This window comes from Rousettus aegyptiacus, unplaced genomic scaffold (genome assembly GCF_014176215.1).
Source record: "Rousettus aegyptiacus isolate mRouAeg1 unplaced genomic scaffold, mRouAeg1.p scaffold_m13_p_13, whole genome shotgun sequence".
NCBI lineage: Eukaryota > Metazoa > Chordata > Mammalia > Chiroptera > Pteropodidae > Rousettus > Rousettus aegyptiacus.
In genome coordinates, this window is record NW_023416288.1 from 49111330 (window position 1) to 49134392 (window position 23063).

At 58.4% G+C, this 23063-nt stretch overlaps 1 protein-coding gene and 1 long non-coding RNA gene across 7 annotated transcripts in view; both read left to right on the forward strand.

Annotated features, from left to right (window-relative positions):
• Positions 1-23063, forward strand: part of PRKAG2 (protein kinase AMP-activated non-catalytic subunit gamma 2) — a 142232-nt gene that overhangs the window by 102431 nt on the left and 16738 nt on the right. For 4 of the 6 annotated variants that reach the window (XM_016163918.2, XM_036230627.1, XM_016163923.2 and 1 more), the window contains 3 exons: positions 13896-14002; positions 20923-21004; positions 22039-22097. In XM_016163918.2, coding sequence (XP_016019404.2) covers positions 13896-14002; positions 20923-21004; positions 22039-22097 — 248 coding nt within the window. The remainder of the gene's footprint in view (positions 1-13895; positions 14003-20922; positions 21005-22038; positions 22098-23063) is intronic. The other 2 variants (XM_016163919.2, XM_016163925.2) reach the window with 1 other exon arrangement.
• LOC118610743 lies at positions 5753-10758 on the forward strand. The gene is made up of 2 exons (XR_004954000.1): positions 5753-6691; positions 7178-10758. It is a non-coding gene; the product is annotated as an uncharacterized LOC118610743 (long non-coding RNA).

Consider the following 23063-nt stretch of genomic DNA (forward strand, 5'->3'; position numbering starts at 1 on the left):
GGTCTCCGTGCATAGGATGGGGCTGCTATCGCGGCATTTGAGGATTTAAACGAGATAATGGCACCGCGGCAGCTCCGCGGGAAGCGCTCTGTGTTGGTTTCTGTGGCCTTCTAAGTGCCTGTAACCACCATACTGAATCCGTGGACTTCTTAAGGCCCTTATTAATGGATCCTGACGTAGAGATTCTTCCCAGCGTGAGTTCGATGGGTTTTTTCTTTGCTCGAGACGTATTAATTCAATTACACTGCGTCCTCAGAGCAGAGACACAGGAGCCTTATTCCTTTTACATTGTTCCTGCCCATGGGAATGCATGTAAAGTATGAAACCTGAGGACCTAAGAAAGGGTGCTCAGCTTTCCACGCGTCTATTTTTATCTATTTGGCTGTCATTACTTTAAAGCATACTGAATCCCACAAATAACCCTGTCAAACTTTCTAGATTTTTAAGGAGGCAGAATGTTAAGCAGTCGCTCGGAAGCCGTTGGCTGAGCTGTAGGGAGGAATAGTGTTGGCATGGCCGTCCGAAACGCTGCCTTTTTTTTTTTTTCCCCCGAACTTTAGATTGCTTATTCATCCAAAATACGGAAAAATTGACCATCAAGCTGAATTGTGCATCGATTCAGGGGGGTGGAGAGGGGGAAGTCCTAGTGTAAGACATTACACTTTTTAATATCCTGCAAACTGATGTTAGCGACCTGTCCAATAAATAACCGATGAGGAGGTCCTCATGATAGATATTTAACGTTCCTTCTTGCTTAGATGGAGATACATTTGGTGTACACAGAAACACATGATTACTAGTATTTTTGTTACTAGGTACTTTTTGGTTCCCTGATGAAGTGTAACTGATATTATATTCGTAAGAAGCAATTCAGAGGCACTAGTGAAGTTAGAGAGTAATCTTTCAAACTGTCATTTGCTTCTGGGAAGAAAGGAAGGGCAGTCACACCATCTCCCCGCGTCGTTTGGGTCTTTGGCCCGGGTCTGACACCAGCTCTCTACGCGCTTTCCGTCGTTGGCTCTTAACCGTTTGCCACACTCTGATCGAGGGGCCTTTCTGGAGCATGGCGCGATGGCCTCACGCCTTCATGGGAAAATCTTTACCACTTTCCTCTGTCCGTATATAGGGTACGTGCAAGCTTTCCTTCGTCTGCGGCCTCACCGCCTCCTCCTGGCCACACACGCCAGGGACGTGAGAGTTGCTGGAAATCTTTCGAAGAGGCAGATTCTGATTATGCGGGTTGGGGACAGGACCCGAGAGTCTGCCGAGTCCCCAGGCGCCGCTGCTGCGGCTTCCCACGCCCCTCTCTGAATGACAGGCCCGTAGACTAGGCGTCAGAGAAGTTTTCTGTCGTGGGCCCAATGGTCCCCGTCCTTGTCACGACCATCCAAGGTCCCCGTAGAGTAGCAAGGCAGAAGGCAGCCAGCAAGCGAAGCAGTCCAGCAGACAGGGCTGTGTCCACACAACTTCGTCTGCCAAAACAGGCCGGATTCGGCCCACAGGCCCGGCTCGCCAGCCGCCTGCTCTGTGTGACCCTCACAGTCTCCGGGCTTTAGGCTGTTACGTCATTCCCAGGGTAAGACCTTCTCTTGCTCCTTTTCTTTACCTGTCACTCTTACAACTGTGTCACGGCTCAGCTCACATCGCGACCCCTCTGAGGCTGTGCCCCAAGTCCCCTCCGCGCGCCCCTGACAAGTCGCCCTCCTCTTGCGGCATCTCAGCGCGTCCAAGGGGTTTCTGCGGCCAAGGGGGATGCAGGACCCCGCAGGTGGTGCCGAGCCCCCCCCTCCCCCGCACACCCTGCCCTCCGCACGCACCTCTCTTCACTGAGAGGATGCTGGCGGTAACCACACAGGCCGCCCAGGGGCCCGCGGGCAGGGCCTGTCCGCGGTCGGGACGCGGGACCAGGCCCTGGCTCCTGTGCCAGGCAGGACGGCGCCGGATCCCATCACGCTGCTCTGAGTCGTGCACAGCTGAAAACTTAGGAATTACTTAGTTCTGGAATTTTCCATTGAGTGTATTCGGGCCACAGCCAACCATGGGTAACTGAAACTGTGGAGGGCGAAACCATGGATGAGGAGGTCTGCCTTAGTTGCTTCACAGGAATGTCGGGGGTCCCAGCCGCCAGCCATGGGCTGGTACCAGTCCGTGGCCTCCGAGGACCAGCTGCACAGCAGGAGGTGAGCGGCGGGCGGGCGTGTGCACCTGCAGCCGCTCCCCAGCGCCGGCATCACCGCCTCGGCTCCGCCTCAGAGCATCAGGCGTTAGTTAGATGCTCGCAGGAGCCCCGGGCCCCGGCGCCACGAAGGTTGGGGATGGCTGGAATAAATGATTCATTACGTGCAAAGTGATGGGAGGAATGCCTGTCCCGTAGCAATCACTTCATGGGTCTGCTTTTCAAATTTTCTGTTATTATATCGGTCATATCTATGTTTATTTTTTTAATCAGGACCGTCTTGAACTTTCTGAATGGCAGGACCAAGCGCAAGTTCTTTTAAGCACCTGAACGTAACCCATGAATGCTTTTTGAAGTAGATAAGTGTTCGGCAATTTATTCATGATTAAGAAATTTATAACCAGAACCTTCCAGCCCCTCGAAGCTCGGCGCTGTCTCCCGGCTTCCCGCGTGACGCATCGCCTGTCGTGAGCTCGCAGTAATTTCCGGTTTTCCCGAACTTGCCGTGGTGATTTCCCCCGCCCCGTCGCTGTCTCGCCCGTCGGCCTTGCCCGGTCCCCCCTCCCAACCCCCACCCCGTATCTGCCGGCTGCTGCTCCTAGGCTGGGCCTTCCGCCCCAGGTGTTTCTTCTTCACCTGCAAGGCATTTTCCAGAGTATAATCTTTTTGGAACTTGCCTCCAGACTCACAGTTTGGGCGAAGCTGGTCAACCTAGTCCACGCCGATCACAAGTAGGTAGGAACCGGGCCGCGGTGTGGAGGAGGGCAAGCCTCGTTCTTCAGGCAGGGGTCTCGGGATTCCGAGCCCGGCCGCTTGAGGAAGTGGCCCTGCCCTTGGGTGACGCACAGCCTCTGGGGGCTTTGCTGTTTCTCTCGTTGTCATCGTCGGGTTTTTTCTGTCGAACAAGGCCCAGCACCTGGTGAACGCGCACTTTTCCTTCCAGCTCAGAACTATGACCTAAAGCAACCCGCAGCCACTCTGTGTAAACAAACAAACAGAACCAAAACTCGTGTTCACTGAAACTCATTCATCCTCAGCTGAGGACGTTGCCCTGAAGTGACCAAAGATTCGGACAAAATTGTAGCTATCACAGGAGTTCGTGGCCCTCCAGAGGCCACAGTACCTGGACAGGTATGCAGTGTATCTGTCCATGAAATAAAGTTTTGTGGGCATAGGACAGAGAGCGGGGAAAAAAAGCCCGAGAAGCCCCGTTCTCACTAACGCCTGGGAGGTTCGCCTTTCGTGTCTTCGTGGTAGCCCGGCGGAGGGCTGCCAGGCCTTCGCCCTTAGAGCAGCCGGCTCGGGGAGGCTCAGCTGGGTCCGCCTGGACGCTCATCGCCTCTGGTGTGAGGGCTGCTGACCTCTGGTGGTAGAGACGGTCAAGTGACAGGTCTCCTGCCGTCACAGCCCCATGGCTTCTCAGTCGCGTCCGGAGGCACCGGAAGGTGCCGAGGGTCTGTCCCCCAGACTGCCCTCCCCTCCTGAGTGTGCATGCCCACCCTGGACGAGAAACTGATGCTGCCCAGAAAAGTTGTTATGGTTTAGTGAGATGTTTATAGTAAAAGGTTGCGTCGGCGTATCTAGTGGGTTTTAGGGACGCATTTTACTGCTCTGAAGTCTGCGATGGTGTTGTCCAGTCAGCGACAGGGCGGTTGTCTAAGAGGCCGAGGAGGATTTGTCACCCAAAACAGAGGGATCCCTGGCTGCTTTAAACAGACAGGAGTGCAGAGGCCTGGGGGACTTCCGAACGTGGGGCCTGTCCCCAAGTCATCGGGCACCAAGGCAGCACTCCGGTCATCCGCGGTGAGGGGTCTCGGTCACCCATCTCCCCTCGCGAGACCGGCTTCGTCCGCTCCTTGGTGGGCACTCCGCTCTGAGCCCACGGCCCGCTGACCGGCCCGCTGGCCGGGGTCCAGTCGGGCGGCTGGGGCAACTCTGCCGGGCCGGGATGGCCCCATCCCGCAACTGAGTGGGGCGCGCAAAGCCGAGAAGCCGTTCTGCCGGGGCCTGGCGACTTTACATCTTACCCATGAATTTTAAAGTGGGAAAACTGGATACTACAGAGCGTTTGGCATTTACTTGAAAAAAAATGGAGGAATTCTTATATCCTTTTTTTTATGATTATATTAGTGGCCGGCATGTGCTAACTCCTTCACCTTTATCTCACCTAATCCTGAAAACACCTGAACAGGTCAATGTTGTCATCATCCCCATCTTATAGAGAAAGAAACCAGGAGAGGAAGAGACTCAGTTACCCCCAGGGAACATGCCTGGGGGTGGGGGGCCAGGCGTGGCAGCCTTGTGGGGGGGTGTCCAGGTGTGGCAGCCTTGTGGGGGTGCCCAGGCGTGGCAGCCTTGTGGGGGGCGGCCCAGGCATGGCAGCCTTGTGGGGGGGTGCCCAGGTGTGGCAGCCTTGTGGGGGGGGGGCCAGGTGTGGCAGCCTTGTGGGGGGGGCCCAGGTGTGGCAGCCTTGTGGGGGGCGGCCCAGGCGTGGCAGCCTTGTGGGGGGGGCCCAGGCGTGGCAGCCTTGTGGGGGGGGCCAGGTGTGGCAGCCTTGTGGGGGGGGCCCAGGCGTGGCAGCCTTGCGGAGCCCGGGGCCGGGGCGCATAGCCGCCCTGCCGCGGTCCTTCACGGGGCCCGGTCTGCGTTCCGACACCTCCTCGTCTCTCCTCAGCCCGTTTCCACGGCTCTACCGAGCTCCCACGGTGGTTCGGCAGCTCCCTGGCCAGCTCCCGGGGACACGCACCAGCCCTGTTACAAACAGCCGGCAAGGTGACCCCGCCGCCTTCCAGCACACATGTCCGGCCTGTCCGGTTCCCTGTTGGTTCTGACTCTCCGTTTCCTTTATTTTTTTTCCCCTGGTGACAGGTTTAGCGGGGTCGTTTACGTACCTTACTGCTCTCCCTTCTGCAGCGGCAGATGTGGGGCTGGCTCACGGCTCCGCCTCAGGCCCCCTTCTCGCCCCGCGCCCTCACCGCAGACAGTCAGGGCCCCTTCTGCCCGTGGTCGCCATGACACCCGTCGCCGCCGTGGATTTCATTACCATGGCGCTTTAATGACTGACGACGCCCAGATGGGTGTCTCCAGCCAGAGCCGTGTCCTGGCCGGGTGTTCAGTTCCCTGCTCGCCCTCTCTGCGGGATGCGCTTCCCAGTCTCCCTGCTCTGGTCTCCCGGCCCCCGCCCCCACCGCGTTTTTGCAGAGCCACCCTGACTCAGCAAGTGGCACCACGCCCACCTGGTGTTTGTCTAAAGGGACTGAGACCGATGGTCAGCTCTAGGCCTCTCACTCTCCATGCGACCAGACCCTCTCGACTCTACTTCCTGAGTGTCCCCTCTCTCCGTCACTTCGGCCATCGCCCCAGGCCAGGCCGGCGTCCTCTCTCGAACGATCCAGTAACTCCTCGGCATCGCTCCCAGCACCTCCCCAGGCCCCTCTACTCAGTGTTTCGTGCTGCGACCAGAGCCCCCCCTTCCGCACGTGAAAGCCTCCGGTGCCGTCCTTCGCCTTTGGCAGGAGCACGGCCGGCCCTCGCGCGGACCCCGACGTAGCTGCTGGCTCTCGCTCCGCGGCCTCGTGCTCCTTCGCGCCTGCTGCGCCTCCCACAGGCCGTCCCCTCCCCCCGGAGCGTCCCTCCCTCTCCCCTGGGCTTCCCCGGGGAGCCTTTCGGGGCGCCCCAGCCAGGACCGGCGTGTGGGCCGGTGGCCCCTCCTCGTCGGCAGGGGCCGTTACGGAGACGCGCACTTAACTCGTGTTTCTTTGCCGTCGAATCCTGAGCTCGAGGCGGATGGGGACCGGGCACTTAAGGTTTGGCAGGTCTCAGCGATGTTGTGATGAGTAAGACTCAGTCTCCAGTAAGTCTTCGCAGTGGGTGCACACGTGCGTTTCAGAGGCTTTCCTTCGACCCTGGGGCGCAGGCTGCGTGTGCCTCGCGTGGCCTGTGCTGTTTCGTATGAAGAAACGAGACCACGAGAGGAACGCCCTTTGCAAAGTTTGATACATAGTCACCAACGAGCAGGGACAGGAAGACAAGGCGAGCGTACCGCCCGCCAAAGCAGGAAGTCAGGACACAGATACCCAGCGAGCGGGCAGTGCCGGTGTGTGCCCGTGTGCCGGCCGCGCCCGAAACCTGGCGTCTGCGGAAGAGCCTCGTAGGGCTCTGCTCTGGGCTGCGACTGCACTTACGCCAATGTGGGGGAAGAGGTCCACCTCCCAAAGGGGACAGTCATTCGGGGGGAGGAAACCAGCCAGGGACGCTTGTGGTTAAATTGCCGCTTTTTTCCATCTGTGGGATGGAAAAAAGAACACTCCGAGTTCTTTCCTGTGTACCCGAATTTCTGTGACGTCGTCGGGGTTCCTGATGTCGCGATTCATTTGCTTTAGGTTTCACTTCGCTCCTTTATAACCGGCAGGCAGTTGCTCCCGACAGTTGTTTTATCGATCACATACTGCGTTTTCTTTGAGGTGGAATGTTTCATCGTTCCGTGCTCAGGAATACCCACACCCACACTCCCAGGTTGGTTTACCTCTGCGCGGCTCGCACTTCCATGTCGATTGCTTAGCCGTGGGGCTCATATGTGTGCCCCCCCCCTTACGTTGCATATGTAATTAGTGCCATCGTAACTGAGCGCTTGAGTCACACCCGGACGGGAGTCCTGTGTCTTCTACTTGAGGCCTCAGGCGGGTCATTTCAAGATTCTGTTCGTTCACGTGCAGCGAGGGGAGAGTAACAGCACCAGCCCGCAGGCTCGCAGTGGGCGGAAGGGTGTGGGCGTAGCGTTGGCCGCAGTACCTGCCTGCATAGCGCGGTCTCCGTAAACCAAAAGGGCAAGCGAGCAGGAAGAAGTTGGCGCCCCGCCGTTCTGTGTCCCCCGGCCGCAGCGGTGCACGCAGCGGTGGCCCAAGTGTCTGTCCTGTCAGACGTGCCCCGTGTGAGCATCGTGCCCACTGTCCAGCCGGCGTCTGTGACGGGCTGTTCGAGTTTATTTATCCCCATTCCTAGAGTCACCCTCCGAGAGAGACGGCGTTCCAAGGAATCCCGTGCCGAGGGATGAAACGTGCCCAAGGTCGCGGGGAAGGTGACGGCAGTTCTCATCCGCGTTTGGTCCCCTCCGTGTGCCCCCTCCTGCCGTGTGCACCCGCTCCCCTAGGACCCTGGGGAGCCCGGAGTCCCCGTGGGAGGAGAGCGGCTGCCGCCCGACGTGGCCGAGGGAAGGACCCGAGGCCCGTGAGCTTGCCGACAGCGCTTCACTCCGCAGATCGTTTTTCCCTGTTTTGATTCGGAGCCGTAGTTCTCGGGAGCGCTGACCCGCCAGCACAGCCACGTGTGGCGTGAGGGGCCGCCGGGGCCCCCAGCAGAGGTGTCTGCCGCGTCGCTCAGCCCAGAGGTGCCCGCGCTTCGTGGCCCCGGCCGTGTGCCGAAGCCGCGGCCAGCCGCAGCATCAGTGTGAGTCCGAATTCGTCCTCTCGGAACCTCGAGCCGCTAGGCCGCCGTGGGGGCTCGAGCGGAGAGTGCCCGTCGTCACCTCACCTGAGCGGATCGGCTGAGGGGCCAGACGGTTTGCGGAATGTGCCCACTTCTCTCTTCCTTCCTAAAATCCTGCTGAAATGACAGCAGTCCAGGAAGTCAAACACAAAAGCCTGGTCCCAGAGAAGTCCAGCAAAGTGCATAAACCTTTGTCAGGTCTATTCAAGAAAAAAGTGAGGGAAAACGCAGAGCATTAGGAATAAGAGGAGCTTACAAAACAAAATACAGAGGGAAAAAAATAATATTGAGAAGAGGGGCTTCTTATGAATGCAGAAATGTAAGAAAGAACATTAAAAGAAACCTGTGTGTATCAAACCATACCGATTAATTTTAAAAACGTTTCACTTGAATACATTTAATAAATTTTTATTTTCCTGGTTAATAAATCATCCCTTTGATCAGTCACCATAAAAGAAATTAATTGAATTGCACACTTGAAGTGGGTGAACCGCATCAACATGAAATATATCTCAATAAAGCTGTTTCTTTTATACAAATAATTAGAGGTCTCGCCCTTCCTCTGTCTCTGGAAAAGAGGTCTGGCGCCCAGCCTGTTGGCGGGCGAGTTCAGCAGAACCTTCAGGAGAGAGTGCCTCTGTTATCTGAATTCTCCAGGGGCATGAGTAAGGACAGCAGCTTCCAGCCCATTGCACGAGGCCGGCTTGATCCTGACGTCCAAACCAGAGGACGGCACCGAGAGGAGGAACAAGCCGGTGTCCAGTCCGGGCCGCGCGCCCCGCTGCACATCAGCTCAGCGAGCCCGGCAGAGTCGCGAGCGAGCGCGGCTTGTCCTGGGAATGCGGGGAGGCCGCCGCGTCTAAGGAAATCCAAGGACGTCGGGTCGCAGACGAACAGAGAGGAACCTCTCTTTGTTAACCTTCACAAACTCGACGCTCGGCGTATACGCCCCACTTCCCCGGAACGTTCTTCAGCAACTCCCCTGCCCAGCAGTAACCCTGGCTTAGCGGTCAGAAGGGGGGGTGGGACGGAGCATCGTTCCACAGAGCCGCCCTTCCTAGACCGGCTAGCTCACCCGCCAGCCTCAGGCCCCGTCGTCACGCCTCTCTCCGGCCGTCTATAAAATATCACAAGGGCAAGGAGCGGAACGTCGTGATAACATCTCAACCCTGCTTCCCTTCCGAACAACGAGAGTTTGAACTTCTCGCCTTCTCAGGAATTTTGATACTGCATTCCAAGTAGCCTGTGATTGTCGAATGTGTGTTTTGTTTTTTTTCTTTTCGGTTTTCCTCCAAATTACTCTAGTTTTCTATTTCAGTGCATTTTTTCCTTCAAGCGCAACTCGCGACTTCATCATAACGTAAACAGTACCCGGGACGCCACCAGCATTCAGAAAGCGGCACTGAATGTGGAGAAGTCATGACATTTCATACTTTACTTCCTTTTCCTAACTTAAAATGTTCATTTTTGTTATCGACGATATTTTATTACATCGATGATAATCTATTCTTATTGCAAGCTAAAATAAATTTTGGTTTAATAATTAGTTTTACCTATTTAACGCTTTGCTTTAACTTTAGTTGGTCAAGCTTTCTACATTTTTTAAGAAGTGCGTGGATCCTCTTGAAGGACCTTAATCCCAGGTTAATTTAATCATGAGAAAAACATCAGACATTCTTGCGGAGGAGCATCCAACACGGTTCCTCGGCACCCGGCCCTGCCCACCGCCACCCAGGCCATCAGAGCGAGGTCTGAGGACCCGTCACTGCCACCAGGAGCCTCAGGAGTCATGGCCGAGTGTGGCGTGCCGTCCCGGATAAAACCTGAGGAAACCTGAATAACGACTGGACTTTTGTTAATAATTTGTTCGTTATTATTTTATCGGTCCATTAATTGTCACCGGTATAAAACAGCGTTGAGGGAACATGGCACTCACTGTGGGGGGGCAGAGTGGGGTGTCTGCTCGGGAAGGAACCCCGGGAGCCAGGGCCCACGCGGCCCTCGCGGCCTGAGGAAGCGCACAGAGGAGACCCAGCTCCCCACGGAGCCCCGGCTGAGGCCGGGGGGTGCGGGGGCACCGCGCAGAGGTCAGAGCCGGGCCAGCCTGAGAGAAGGCACTTTGTGCACCACCTCTGCCGCCACACTCAGGCCATCAGCAGAGGGTGGACGAACACAGCCTCCGACTAGTCCTGACGCAGTGTTGGCTTGAGACTCAAGGTATGGAATAAAGGTCGTGAGTCGGCTGATAGATGACCGGCGGACAACTCGCCTGGGCAGAAGAACCCCAAGGCGGTTCTGTGGAGGCCCTGCCCGCAGGGAGGTGGACCGCAGTGGGGACGGGGGCGGGGGGCACCGTGGACAGACCCGACAGCGGCTTCCTGAGCCGTAATCCAGGTGATGGGTCACATTGACAGCAGGTAGCCTTTATGGGCAGGGTGAGGTGGCATTTTGCCTTACGGTCTTCCTCCCAAAACACGGAACCCCAAGACTGAGAGCATGAGAAAAACGTGCAAATCCAAGCTGAGGGCCCGCGCACAGGACACCCGGCCGGTCCTCCTCTAGGCGCCGAGGGTGGTCCAAGAAACCGACGCAGCCTGGGGGAGCCCGAGAAGCGTGACGGCCGAACGTGCCTCCCCTGGGGTACTGGAGCAGGGAACGGCCGGCGGGAGGGCCCCGGAAGGCCCCGGAAGGCCCCAGAAGCCCCCGTCAAGTACAGAGGTTAACAGGGACACACCGGCATCTGTGCATCCGTTAGGTGTGACAGGTGTGCCATCGTGAGGTCACGTGCTGCCCGAGAAAGTGGGCCATGCGGTGGACGAGGGAAAGCCGGGTGAGCGGTTTAAAGTCTAAAGCCATTTAAAATAAAACGTTTGGGTATTTTGAAAAATCGAGATAGTACCCTAAAAAATAGGTTTACTACAAAATTCAGAGTTGAAAGAATTCTAAAAAGTTCGAGTGTTTCTCTTCATAATATTTTCAGATTTTATTTCAGATATTCATACTGTGATATCCATAATTTAGGCTCCTTTTATGAATAGTCTCGATTTAATTACCAAACAAAATACCCGTGAGGGCTCCTCGTGGGAGATGGATTGTTACGTTTTGTCATAGTTTCCTTCACGTCGTTCATGTGAACGTTAGGACTCTGGATTCGTCCGGCGGCTTGTGACTTGAATGTTAGTCCAGCGAGGGCTTGACCGCAATCCCCTGTGCCCTCTCTGTCCGCACACGGCCCCGCTGAGCAGGCCGCGGGGGGACCGCACGTTGGACCGCCTGCTCCCCGTCACCCTCGGCAGCGGGGGGCGGGCACGGCGGGACCGGATTGGAACGTCCCGGGCAGCCGCCGCTGGAACTCCACGTCTCAGTCCTTCCCCGTGCGGGGCGTGGGCGGGGAACGGAAGACAGGAAGTTGGAAGACAGGAAGTTCCGTCCCGTCCCCTGCCTGACGGCCCCGCCCTCGTCCTTAGCTCTGCCCTTTGTCACATCCCCGGGGACCCCAGCCTCCAGCACAGCGGACGCTGTCGGCGGCAGGTGCTTCACCGTCTCTGGCGCATTCCTTGGCATCCGGGCTTGTGGGCTCAGGGCAAAAATGCCAGGGGGGGTGGCTGCCCCGGGGTGACCCCTAACCAGAGTGATCCTTAGGGCGAGACTGTCCGAGGTCCCCGCCCAGTCCTCAGAGGTCCCCACCAGCCTCAGCCTGCAGCGCACCAAGCTGTGAACTGCCGACTGACGCACCCCGTTTGGACGCTTCGGTACCTGTCTCACTTCCCTGGTCTCGGGGTCCGCTTCGGGAGACCCCACGCCGAGACCACATGCAATAATTACGGACTGAATTAATTAACGTAGCAGATGAGTAGGATCCTGGTCACTCAAAGAAATCGTCATTCCAGAAGGAAAAGGACATTAGAGCTTCCAGGTCCCCGCGAACGAGGCACAGAGTGACGGCTGTTGAGGAACACGGGGCGGGGGGCGGGGTGCTGTCCACACGTCGGAGGGGCTGGCCCCCGCAGACCCCTCCCGCCCCCACCCGGCTCAGGGCTGGCTTCCGCCTGCATGCCCTTCCGTGGCCCCGGGGCCCCGCCAGGCATCCTCATTCTCTGCCCGCTCGGGATCTCGGGGGGCAGAGCCCACGTCTGCCGGGGCCGCCTCTGCATCTCAGCACCAGGGACAGCGCCCGGCTGGCGGCCGCGCTCCGCAGGCGCCCGGCGGACACGGCGCTCCACGGCGGCCAAGCGCGGCTTTCACCATGGGACGTGCAGCGCCTTGGGCGGGGGTTTAAATCCCGCCGCGGTCACTTCCTGGCCGTGCCCAGCACGTCACTTCACGGCGCCCAGCCTCAGGCTGCACCTGCGAAAGCGGAGAGGTGAGGCCACGCCCCTCGGGACTGTGACGCAAATTACATATACGGTGACTTGCGGTGACCGGTATCATGATACGGAAACGCGGTCCACCGTGAGCACGCAGACGTTCGCTTGTGTGGGCAAGACGACGGTCAGGGTTGGGTTGAAACTGGACAAGAAAGGGCAGAGAAGGGTGTGTAAGTCGAAGCGGAATGAACCCGTTCAAGACGGCGGGATTAAAGGCAGCGAGGGACTTAGCAGGGGGCAGGCCGCCGGGTCGGGAGAGCAGGTCGCAGAGAAGCCAAAGCTCGGGGCTCGCGAATGCCGGACACCGGCAGAAGGTCCCACCGTGTTCCACATGCGGGAGCGGGGACCCCTGAGAGGGGAGCTGGCCAGGAGGGCACTGGAGTGAGGGGCGACGAACCCCGGTGCCTGAGGGGAGCTCGGAACTGAGAAGAGAGGTTTGGGAGAGGTTCTCGCATAGTCTCCCTCGAGGGCGGCAAACGGGTCGGCTCCACCAAGCGGGTCCTCCCCACAGGCCGGGGACTCGGCCGGTGTCCTGCCCTTCGACACTCACTTTGCTGAGTCCTTCGTACAATGATTCTTCTTCTTAGATATTTCCCAGGCCATCCACATCTTCCCAACAGGTACAGATCGGTGTAGGCTAAGTGCACTTGGCGGAAGTCCCTCGGAAGTGCAGACTTGGAACCGCGCCGTGGGGGGAGCTCGGGATGGGGGCCGCTGCGGGCAGGGGCAGCAGGGCGATCGTCCCGGCCAAGCACAGCCCTGGCATTGCGGCGCCGGGTTCGAATTTCTGTTTCCCCAACTTCCGGGTTACATCCTTGAGCTGCGGTCATGTCCTCGTGAGGGAGGAGAGGTAGACGCAGCATCGCAGGCCGAGGAAACAGCGGTCGAGGGCCCCGGGGAGGAAGTGGGGGCCGAGGATTGGGGGGACAGAAGGCCCGGGGCTGGGAAACCCCGGGGCGGGGCGGGGCCTCACAGGCCGCGTCAGGCGGCTTCTCTCTCTCCTACGGAGTTTAGGAGAGTTAGGAGCCTGCTGAGTCTTCAGCAGCGGGGGGACATGATTAGATTCGCCCCCAGCAAAACCAGTCTGGACGCGGAGCGGGCAGGTGTCGAGATCCGTACTGGAAGCAGAGACCACTCAGGCCATCGGGGTATTTCTCAGACCCAGGGCGGTGGCCATGGAGGCGGAGCAGTGGGTGGATCGGGGACACTTGGGGTGTAACCCCAACACCGCACCCTAATTTGGTTGGGGCGAAGGACTCAGCGTGCCAAGGACGATGCCTGGGTCGCTGCATCGCCGGTCAGTCGGCGGTGCCCTGAACCCCACAGCACAGGGTCGACCCCCGTCAGCTGCCGGTCACCTTTCACAGAGACCTGAGTAACGGGACGTGTTTGTCCACGTGGCCGCCGTTCGCAGTGCGCTTTGTCCCCTCACAGGGGTTCATGTTTCCGTGTAAAAGCTACATGAAGGGTACCTCTCTGTAAAAAAAAAAAAAAACAGGTTTAATTTCCGGTTGTTCGTTGCTAGTACACAGAAACACTGTAGCATGCTTTTTGTTTTTAGTAACTCTGCCTTCTGTGACCTTGCTAAACTTTTTTTTTCAGATCCAGGAACTTTTTTTTTTTTTGTAGATTCTTTGGTATTTTCTGTATAGAAAAATCATATGGTCTGCAGGTAGAGAGCGCCTTGCTCCGGCGAGGGCCTCCCGCCCAGCGCTGGGTGGAGTCGGCTGGCGTGAACGCCTGGGCTTCCCTCTCGCAGGAAAAGCGTTTCGTAGTTCCCATTAGGTCTGTCAGCACTAGGTTCTCTGCCCCCAGCTGAGGGAGTTCTTCATTCTTACTAATGTCAGCCTTTTCCCTTCCCTTCTCAGCAGAAGACTCAGAAAGTGGCGTTTACATGCGATTCATGAGGTCACACAAGTGTTACGACATCGTCCCAACCAGTTCAAAGCTTGTCGTCTTTGATACGACCTTACAAGTAAGTGTGCCCAGGGCCGGTGAGTTTTTGGTGTATCCCTCGGAGAGCTGCTTTCCGGGGTGACTTAACTGCGGCCCGAGACGTGCCGGCACGGGGCCGGGGTTCGCTCCGCACCCGCAGCCTTCGCCGCAGCCATGTGAGGGCCGTGCGGTTCCTGTCCTCTTTCTGCAGACACGGGAACTCGAGCTCTAAGGAACTTCGGTCGCAGAACTTGCTCTGCGGTGTCTGGCATTTGGGAATCTAATCCGCAGCGTGGCTCAGTGCTGGGATCCGGAATTAGGAGCCAGGAGTCTGGTGCGTGTTACGCTTCGGCCGTAACCGTCAAGCCGCACGGCCGCCCTCACGTACCCTGATGCTTCGTCTTCTTATTTAGTAGAATATATAAATAAGTTCGAAATAGTACTGGGTAAAAGAAAAAAATTGCTAGAGTGGGTAATCCCGAGAGAATTTCGTTGCCCTCTTAGCAGAAACTCGACCCTGATCTTTCTGGTGTTAAAACCGCTGGCGACGGCTCATTTCCTGTCGCGTGCAGAGCCCCGAGGAAGGCGTGCAGCGTCACGCTCAGACGGCATCCGGCGGCACCGCGTGTGCGTGTGCGTGTGCGTGTGCGCACGTGTGCACGCGTCTGTGCCAGCCTCCTCCTGGCTGCAGGCTTCCTGCACTCCGCCCCGTCCCGTTTCCACCAGGGGCGACGGCTGTGGCGAGTCAGGGGTCGCCCGTCCAGGACGGACGCTCTGGTCGCCTGGTCCCTCGGCAGCTCCTCGGCAGCCGTCCCATTCGTACCAAGGCCCAGGAGGGAGCAGGAGCTGTTTCTCAGAAGGAAACTAACTCAGCGGGCGGAGGCGCGGCCCTTAGCCGTCCCCTCCTCCCCCCCGCCACCCCCAACCCCTGGACGTGTGCCCCGCGACTCCCCCGTTGGCGCTCGCCGGGGCTCCGCGCAGCCCTCGCTGTCACTGCTGGTCCTCGGCCGTGCGGGGCGGGGCCTCCACCTGCTGCAGAGTCGTCCAGCTCTGGTCCCCTCAGAACGGCGTTTCTGGGTCACTCGGTCCACGCGTCACGGCGGCCACTCAGATGGGTGCACGCGGCCTCCAGGAGACCACCCCAGTGTCACGTGGCCGGCAGGGAGGGTGCGGAGCGACCCCTGGAATTTCCCTCGGAGGGGCACGCCTCCCCGCACCCCGAAACCCCACGCTCTGGTCGGCGTGTGTCTCGCGCCGCGTCGGAGGCGTCGCCGCTGCCTGCCCCCCCCGCCCGCTCCGGTAGGCGGTGGCCTCAGCGCAGCGGCCAGAGGCCTGTCAGGCAGACAGCATCTGCGGACGCCGTCAGGGCCGCGAGCGAGAGGATGGCCGTGCGCTGCGCCCGCCCCAGGCCGACGGCGCCCGGGCCGCGGGGGTCCCGGGGGGCAGAGCGGGGGTCCGGGTGCACGCGGCAGGCGGGGCCCCCGCGACTCACCGCGCGAGCTGGGGCGCCACGCGGCACGGTCAGGGTCCCCTTCCTTTGCCCTACGTCACCAGCAGCTGCGCCCACACTGACCTCCAGTTTCTGCCGGCGTGAAACAGCACAGCCTTGTCGCTGTGTCTGAGTGAGCCATCCCCCTCTGGAGCGTGCTGGACTGTGTCCCTGTCGCAAGTCTGGTGGCAGCAGGGGCGGCCGTGGGTGTCTGGAGAAGGAGTCACCGCGTGCGAGGCACCTGTCCAGGAAGGCTGGTCCCTGGGCTCCCAAGCCAGCAAAAGCGATTTTGCCGCGGAGCCGGCCGTTTCCACTGCCGGGGGGGCCCAGCGTAGCCCCGGGACCCACCCAGGAAGCTGGGCTCCGAGTCCATCCAGCGTCCCCAGCCGCGTCCCAAGGTCACGCGCCTCCCAGTCGGTGCCCGAGACGTGAGGCTGCAGTCAGTGGCCGGGAAGTGGAGAAGATATATACCAAAGAGCATTTAATGCTGAGTAAGTTCAGGAAAAGGCAGTGCCCGAAGGGGCTGCTGGGGCCTTGGCTGGGCGTGGACCAGACCCGCGGGGGGAGGGGTGCGCCCGCGCTCAAACCGAGGGGGGCTGCGAGGCCGCCGGCGCCCCGGGCTCCCGCGGGAGACACTCGGCAGCTGCCCGCATTCCTTGTCACCGAGGAAAACCGTCTTCGGCGCGCGGTGGCGAGGGGCCGTGGGAGCACGGCGTGCGGGTCTCCGAGGACGCCGCCGGCACTGTCCGTTGGCTTTCCCACTCGGGCGCACACCGCCCCAGCGTCGCGGGGTGGATGGCCAGGCCCCCTCTCGTGGTGGTGGAGGCGTTCGGAGGACGGTCTGGTGCCAGAGGCTAGAGGTGAACGGGAGGAAAGGACCGATCCCTCTGAAAATGGTGGTGGGAACGCGGCGGCAGTCCTGCGTGAGACCGCCTGCCCGGCACGCAGAGCCGTCACGGTTCGAATGAATCATTAACGGAAAAGACAAGAAGTCAGCTTCTCTAGGAGCCCATCATGAATTGACCGGGAAAAAAAAAAAGATGCACCTCTGTGGACTCTGCCGTAGAGGTGATACAATGTCTCGATGGGCACGCCTGGGTTCCGGCTGGGGTGATACAATGTCCCGACGGGCACGCCTGGGTTCCGGCTGGGGTGATACAATGTCTCGATGGGCACGCCTGGGTTCCAGCTGGGGTGATACAACGTCCCGACGGGCACGCCTGGGTTCCGGCTGAGCCTTGCGCGACGTCCTGGTGGGTGAGAGGCAGAGTCCGGCAGCCCAGCGGGCGAGTGACTGGCTCCTTGTGGCCTTACGAGAATGCCGATTAAACTTCAGCCAGCCTGGATCCTAGTGGAATCGGGCGCCTCTCATGGGCCGTTTTAAAATCTCACGCCGCCTGCTCCGCCCGCCGGCACGTGCTCCAGGCCGGCGTCTCGTCCGGCACCGGGCAGCAGGCTCCCTTCGCCAATGGCGGACGGGGAAGCTGCTGGATAGACACACCACGCACGCGCGCGCGCGCGCGCACACACACACCCGTGCCCTCAGCATGGACGGCCCCGAGGAGAACCCGGTGCAGACCAGCCTCAGTCCCCCGGTACTTGTGGCCAGCTCCGTCCCCCGGCCACGTCCTGGCGCGCCTCCCGTCCTCCGCCCCCGCTCCTGGGATCGTCTTCCCGGTGAACTGCGTGCAAGCCAGGCTCCGCCTTCTGGGGACCCGAGCGAAGAAACAGCGTTGGACACCACGGATTCTTCTACGCGGAAGACTCGAAACCAGGCGGGGTGACTAGTGATAATCGATACCCAGGAATGTTCCTCAACAAGCGAGGGCATTCGTGGGGCCCACGAGCAAGCAGACGGGTGACAGCGTGTCGGTGTCCTGGACAAGAGTGAGACGGGGCCGAGCACTCTGGGAGGGCACGGCACGGCCCGGCTGCTCCGCCTGCAGACGCCGTGACCCTGGAACTGCGGAATTCCAGAATGAAGGTCATTCTCATGTAGAATTTTCAAGACACTGTTACATTTCTCTTTTAATCACCACATCTTTTATATGTGATCCCCCCCCCTCCCCCCGAAGCTTCTGGGGTTTTCTCCTTCTGCCCGGGGCTCCAGGGTTGGACGCCCCTCCCTTTCCGGAGTTCCCTTCCTCCTGAAACTTCACTCCGCAGACCTGGGGCCCCCCGAATTGCTCCCCGCCACGCTCTTCCTCTCGTCGCTTTTCGTTCTGCTTCCCGGAAGGTTCGTTCTTTTCCTAACCCAGCGGGTGCGAAACCGGAACTTTCTGCCGCCTCAGCATTCGAGGTTCGTCTCACGGCCGCCCACTCGTAGCCAAGCGTGAGCACCGGCAGGCGGAGCGGACGCACCGTGCTCCCTGGCGGGCTTCCTGCCTGGTGCCTCCCGCTGGAGACTGGTAGGCCAGGCTTCTTTTTGCTGGAAGCCCCCAAATGATCATCTCTGAATTTTATTTCTGGAGCCGTTGCTCCAGAAAAATAAGCCTTCGGTGGCGATAGCTTGGAAACCGTTTTCCCGTTTGATCTTAGCCCTCTTCCCTGCCAGCACGGCCAGGGACTCGAGTCGTGGGGCTTCTGTGTCCAGGGACAGATGGGGCTGCATCTCCCTACACCTGACTGTCTGTCCCCAGCCCCCCTGCAAGCCGCGGGGTGAGGCCAGGGCTGGGCCGCGGGGGTCCGGGGGCCCCTCCCTGAGAAGCTGGCCCCCAAGGGAGGGCGCTCACAGACAAGACAGGAGGGACGCCATCGCGCTGTGAAGTCCGTTTGACAGACGCTGATGCAAAAATTCAGTAGGAAACCAAATTGGGCAGCTTTAAAAAGCTCTTTTTACTTCTCGGCAACATTAATTTTAAAAGCCCAGTGATGAGCTTAATCACTGGAAATCAGGGTAGAACCCCGTAGAAAGTGAGGCCACGGGAGCCAGGCCCCGTTTTTCTGGAGTGCAGATGCCTGCTATTTTTAAGATCATTTCCATGCTAAAAATTTCTGTGTTATCTAATTATCACATTTGGTTGTTTGAAAACCCTATTAAAAATTAACTTTCATAGCGGTAACAATTTGAGCAAATTGCGTGTCAGTTGAAAGTTTTTCAGTGGTACCCACGACCCCAGAGAGCATTTTCCTGCAGACGCGAGCCAGAGCGCCCGCCCCGTCTTTAGCCTGCTGTGGTAATTGGTGGCACCCTGTGCCTTCCGTAGTTGTGAAGGATTTCCTAATTATAGTTTCAAATTGCTCCTCAAACCACTCCGTGCCCGTGTGCGGGAAGCCGCAGACGGCTTCTCCATCTCAAAGAAGGGGGCTCGCTGTCCCCGAGCCAGGCGCGTGCGGCGGCGTGGGGAGAGGATGCATTTCGTCTCCTCCGGCCCCAAGTGCCCACAGCCACGCCGAGTGTCTTCACAGCCAAGCCCAGGGGGGCCCCGCGGTCACCTGAGAGTCCCATTTCCTAGCTCGGCATGTCGGGGCCAAAGGCAGAGTCAGAACCTGGGCCGATGAAATGCTGCCCGGTCGGCGGCACTTCTCCCCGGGCCCTCTGCCTGGCGTCTGCTCGTTCGACCGTCTCGCCAAAGTGCGGGCGGCTTCGCCTTCAATTCTCGCTGTTCTCTTTGCCGTGGGATCCTGCCGCATGGGGTCTGCTCCCCGCCCCGTCCCCCGCCCTGCCGTCGCCCGGTGCGCGTCAGCACTGTGTCTCTGCTCAGAAACACCTGCGGGCAGCACACTGGCCGGTTCCTAACGTCCACGCGATGGCCCGTCGTGTGTCTGCTGCTTCTGAAAGAACAGGCATCACGTTCGAATGTTAAAATCAGCCCCCCACTTGTGCTGGGGTCCCCGCCCGCCTGATCGATGCTCCGCTCAAAGTCACTGCCTTTCCTTCCGCTCACCGGTTTTCTCGGGGCCTTTGTCAGCGTCTTGTCTGTGATGTGCTTACGTGTGTTTCCCTTTGTGCTGACCCTGCCCGGGATTTGCTCCTTTTGATTCACAGTTCACCTGTTTGAAAGTGACTTGCAGAAAGTCCCTAGACAAAGCGCCCCAGGGACCGTGCAGCTCAATTCATGGCCTTCGTTTTTCTCGAGCGTCGCGGCCCCTTGGCCTGGCCCGTCTCTGCAGCCGAGCGCTGTCAGGCAGCCCGTGGTCTTCCTCCAGCTCGTTCAGTTTCCGTCGTGGCCCAACGCAGAACTCTCTGGAATGGCTTTTCAACAGGCTTGGTCACTTAGAGTTTCGTGAACGGTCCTGACGAATATTCCGTTTCTGTACTGGTTTTCGCTGCGAAAAGATGCCCCGACCCCCTCCTTCCTCCCGCCAGTTTAGAAAAACAAGCTAAGCAGATATTTAGTGTGTTTTAAAATCTGTCGATTTGCGACTTCTCCCCCGCGTGGCTTCTATGACGCTTTCTAGGGCCACGGTCCAGGACTCCCAGACGCGCACCCAGGTGGTCCCCTCAGACTGTCACACCGTCCCTCAATGCCATCTCGTCACCCAGACAGTGTGGTTCAAAAAAGATTTCATCAGCCAACGGCGCCATTGAGGGGACCGTTTCTCTCCCGCGTCGTGGAACTGACTCCACGCACCTCCTCTCCCCGATCCCTGCCAGCTCGCTCAGCTGGTGGACGCGTCCCGCCGTGCTCAGGACAGTGCCGGGCTGGGGTCGGAGAGCCCAGGGAACAGTGAGACCCACCGGGCACCGACATCAGTCACTCTGCACAAAGGCAGAGTTCGTCACGTTAAAGGCGTAAACACGCACCGAGTTATTAATCCTGTTCCGATTTGCAGCTCCAGTTCCTGTAATTTTCTCGTTTCTTTTCGTTATCGAGTTAATATGGGTTTGGGAACATGCTGCGTGACCAAAGAATCATTTTCTCAGTTAAAAACTATCAAAAAATTTTTAAATAAATACACTTTTGCTGTCCCAGCTCCACAATTTAGAAGTCACACGTGAGTGTGCTCCGCACGGGCACACGGGGCATCTTCGTCTCTAAAAGACATAAAAGCACAAGCACACACGTTTCCTTTCTCAGCCTCGGAAATGAGAAAGTGCGCGTCATTTGTTTGGTCACCGGGCGTGAGAAAAAGAAACTTTCATTTCAAGTAATTTGATATGACGTCAGAGTTTTTGAATGAACTAATAATAACCACGTAAGAGAAATTATACTCTGAAGTGTAATTCCTTTATATGGTTTTAATAATTATACGACGTTTCTATGTATCCAAGCGTTTAGATACAGGAAAACATTTTTTTAAATTGTTTCATTTCGGTTTCGAACAATAGTCTCCAATCCTTCCCTATGTGATACAACAGCATGTTTGCTAACGTTAATGAATGGAGTGGTTTTAGTTTATCACGCTTAGAAAGCTCAGCATCAAGGGTATCTGATAAGATGCGGCTGAGGATTTTGCTGTGGGCGACTTTCTCCTTGACGTGCGGCCTTTAAAAGTACCTGCCATCTCTCTCCTTCTCCCCCACGCAGGTTAAGAAGGCCTTCTTCGCCCTAGTGGCCAACGGAGTTCGGGCGGCACCTCTCTGGGAGAGCAAAAAGCAAAGCTTTGTAGGTAAGCGGGGTCGGCCGGAGGGAGTCCGAAACGGGGAACCGCGGGAGCAGGACGCCGCCAGCATTTTCACAGATGCTGGTCGGAATTCAGCCTAGTGAACCTGTTCCCAAATTAAAGGCCTTGCCGGCTTCTGCTTCCAGGTGAGGCAGGGCCACTAGTAAATTCAAAAGCACGTACTCTGTTGAGTTTCTTTTTTACACGTATTTGAGTTTCTTTGAATTCAGCACCTTGTCAGTTCCGGGCCAGTTCTGTGCCCAGGGAGAGGGAGAGGCCGTGGTCAGACGCCGCTGGGTCGGCCGCCTTTGCTCACATTTGCACACCTGTGGTCCACCCCCGCTGCCCTTCGGAGGAGCAGCTCCCGACGGGGCAGCCAAACGGCGTTAACGGGGCTGATGCCTTTGCCGAATCATTGTGATGCTGTCAGAAACGTCGTGCGGCGCACGATACCCCGACCCCGTCGCCTCTCGTCTTCTGAACCGCAGCAGGCAGTGCGTGTGGGCCGCGCCTGGCCTGACTGCGCAGCTCCCCGTGTGCACCCGCCTCCCCCTCGGCCACAGCCCCCTCCGGGAAAAGGGCCACGTTTCCTTCACCGTCGTGGTCCCGGCGTCTGGCACACAGACAGCGCTTAGTGCAGCGGCTGCCGACACCGTCCACCGTTCTCAGGAAACGACCCACGCGTCCCCAGAAGTGTCACGTTTCTAGAGCTTCCGGAATGCTCTATCTTATGTTACAGTATTTGAAATTATATGTAGCTGCAAGTCTTTTGCGATATTTTATAACATTAAGTTTTCTCCCATTGAATTGCCCAATACTGTGATTAATTCCATTTACTGTCGGGTTTAATTTCAGCTTATTTGTACATCTTAGTCGGGTGGTGACAATAACATTAATCGTTTTAAGTAACACATTCAACTGTGCTTGATATGGGTTCTTCAGAAGCTTTTTTCCTAGTAACTTCCAGATTTGCCTGTAATTTGAGATTTTTCTTTTACGTTTTCATCATTTCCTATTTAACATATGATTCTTTGTTCCAGGAATGCTAACAATTACAGATTTCATAAATATTCTACATAGATACTATAAATCACCCATGGTAAGTGCCAGAAATCCTCATGTCAGCGGTGGGAGCCGTGTTTTCCTGTGTGTGTGTGTGTAGGCAGTTGTGGGGTGCGCACTGGGATTTTGTTTCCTTAACTCCGCCGTCACTGCCCTGGGCCCCTGCAAGGTGAAATGCTAGTCTTCCAGAATGCAACAGAAGGACCCCGTCAGTGCCGGGGAGTTCCCTGCGTCGGCCCCCTCGGCAGAGTGAGGCACCATGCGGGCAGGGCGCTCCCGTTAGCGACCTGGTGGCACTCTTCCGGACTGTGTTCCGGTTAGCTGTCCTGTGGCGTTTCTCCGCTGGGAGCGAGTGCGGCCCCCAGGGGACATCTCACAAAGTCCAGAGACGTTCTCGGTGGTGGTTCGAATGGTGTGCGGTGGGCAGAAGCCAGGGGCGCGGTGCCCAGGGCACCGGGTGGCTCCTCCAGCAGGGATCCAGCCTGTGCGGTCAGCAGGGCACAGTGACTAGAGCTGCCGTGAGGGCGTCCGGGTTCCTGCTAGCTTGTGAGTCCTTGACGTAGAAACTGCGTCCTGCTCATCTTTGACCACACATACACACACACACACATACACACTCGCTTCCCACCTAGCGTCGGAACTTGGGGGCCTCATTCATTCATTCATTCATCCATCCATCTATCCGTTTCCCCTCCCACGGCCCGCGTGCTACCCCCCCCCCCCCACTGCCCTGCTCGTGGTCTTGCGCCGTCTCCGGCGCTGTGAAAAGCCCCGCTCGGCCTTGTTCTGTCACGTTGTTCACGGTCGGCGCTGGCCTGGCCTTCTCTCCCAGACCTGGAGCCCGCCACCAGGCCGTCGGGTCGCCGCCAGGCTTGTTGGGGCCCATGTCCCTCGCCCCACCCACTCCCACACCTGGCCTTTCCCCGCCCCGCAGTGTGGGGGAGTCTGGGCCGCCGGCCTTCGCGGCGTGTGAGGCCCCTCCCGGCCCCTCGCCTGTGCACCC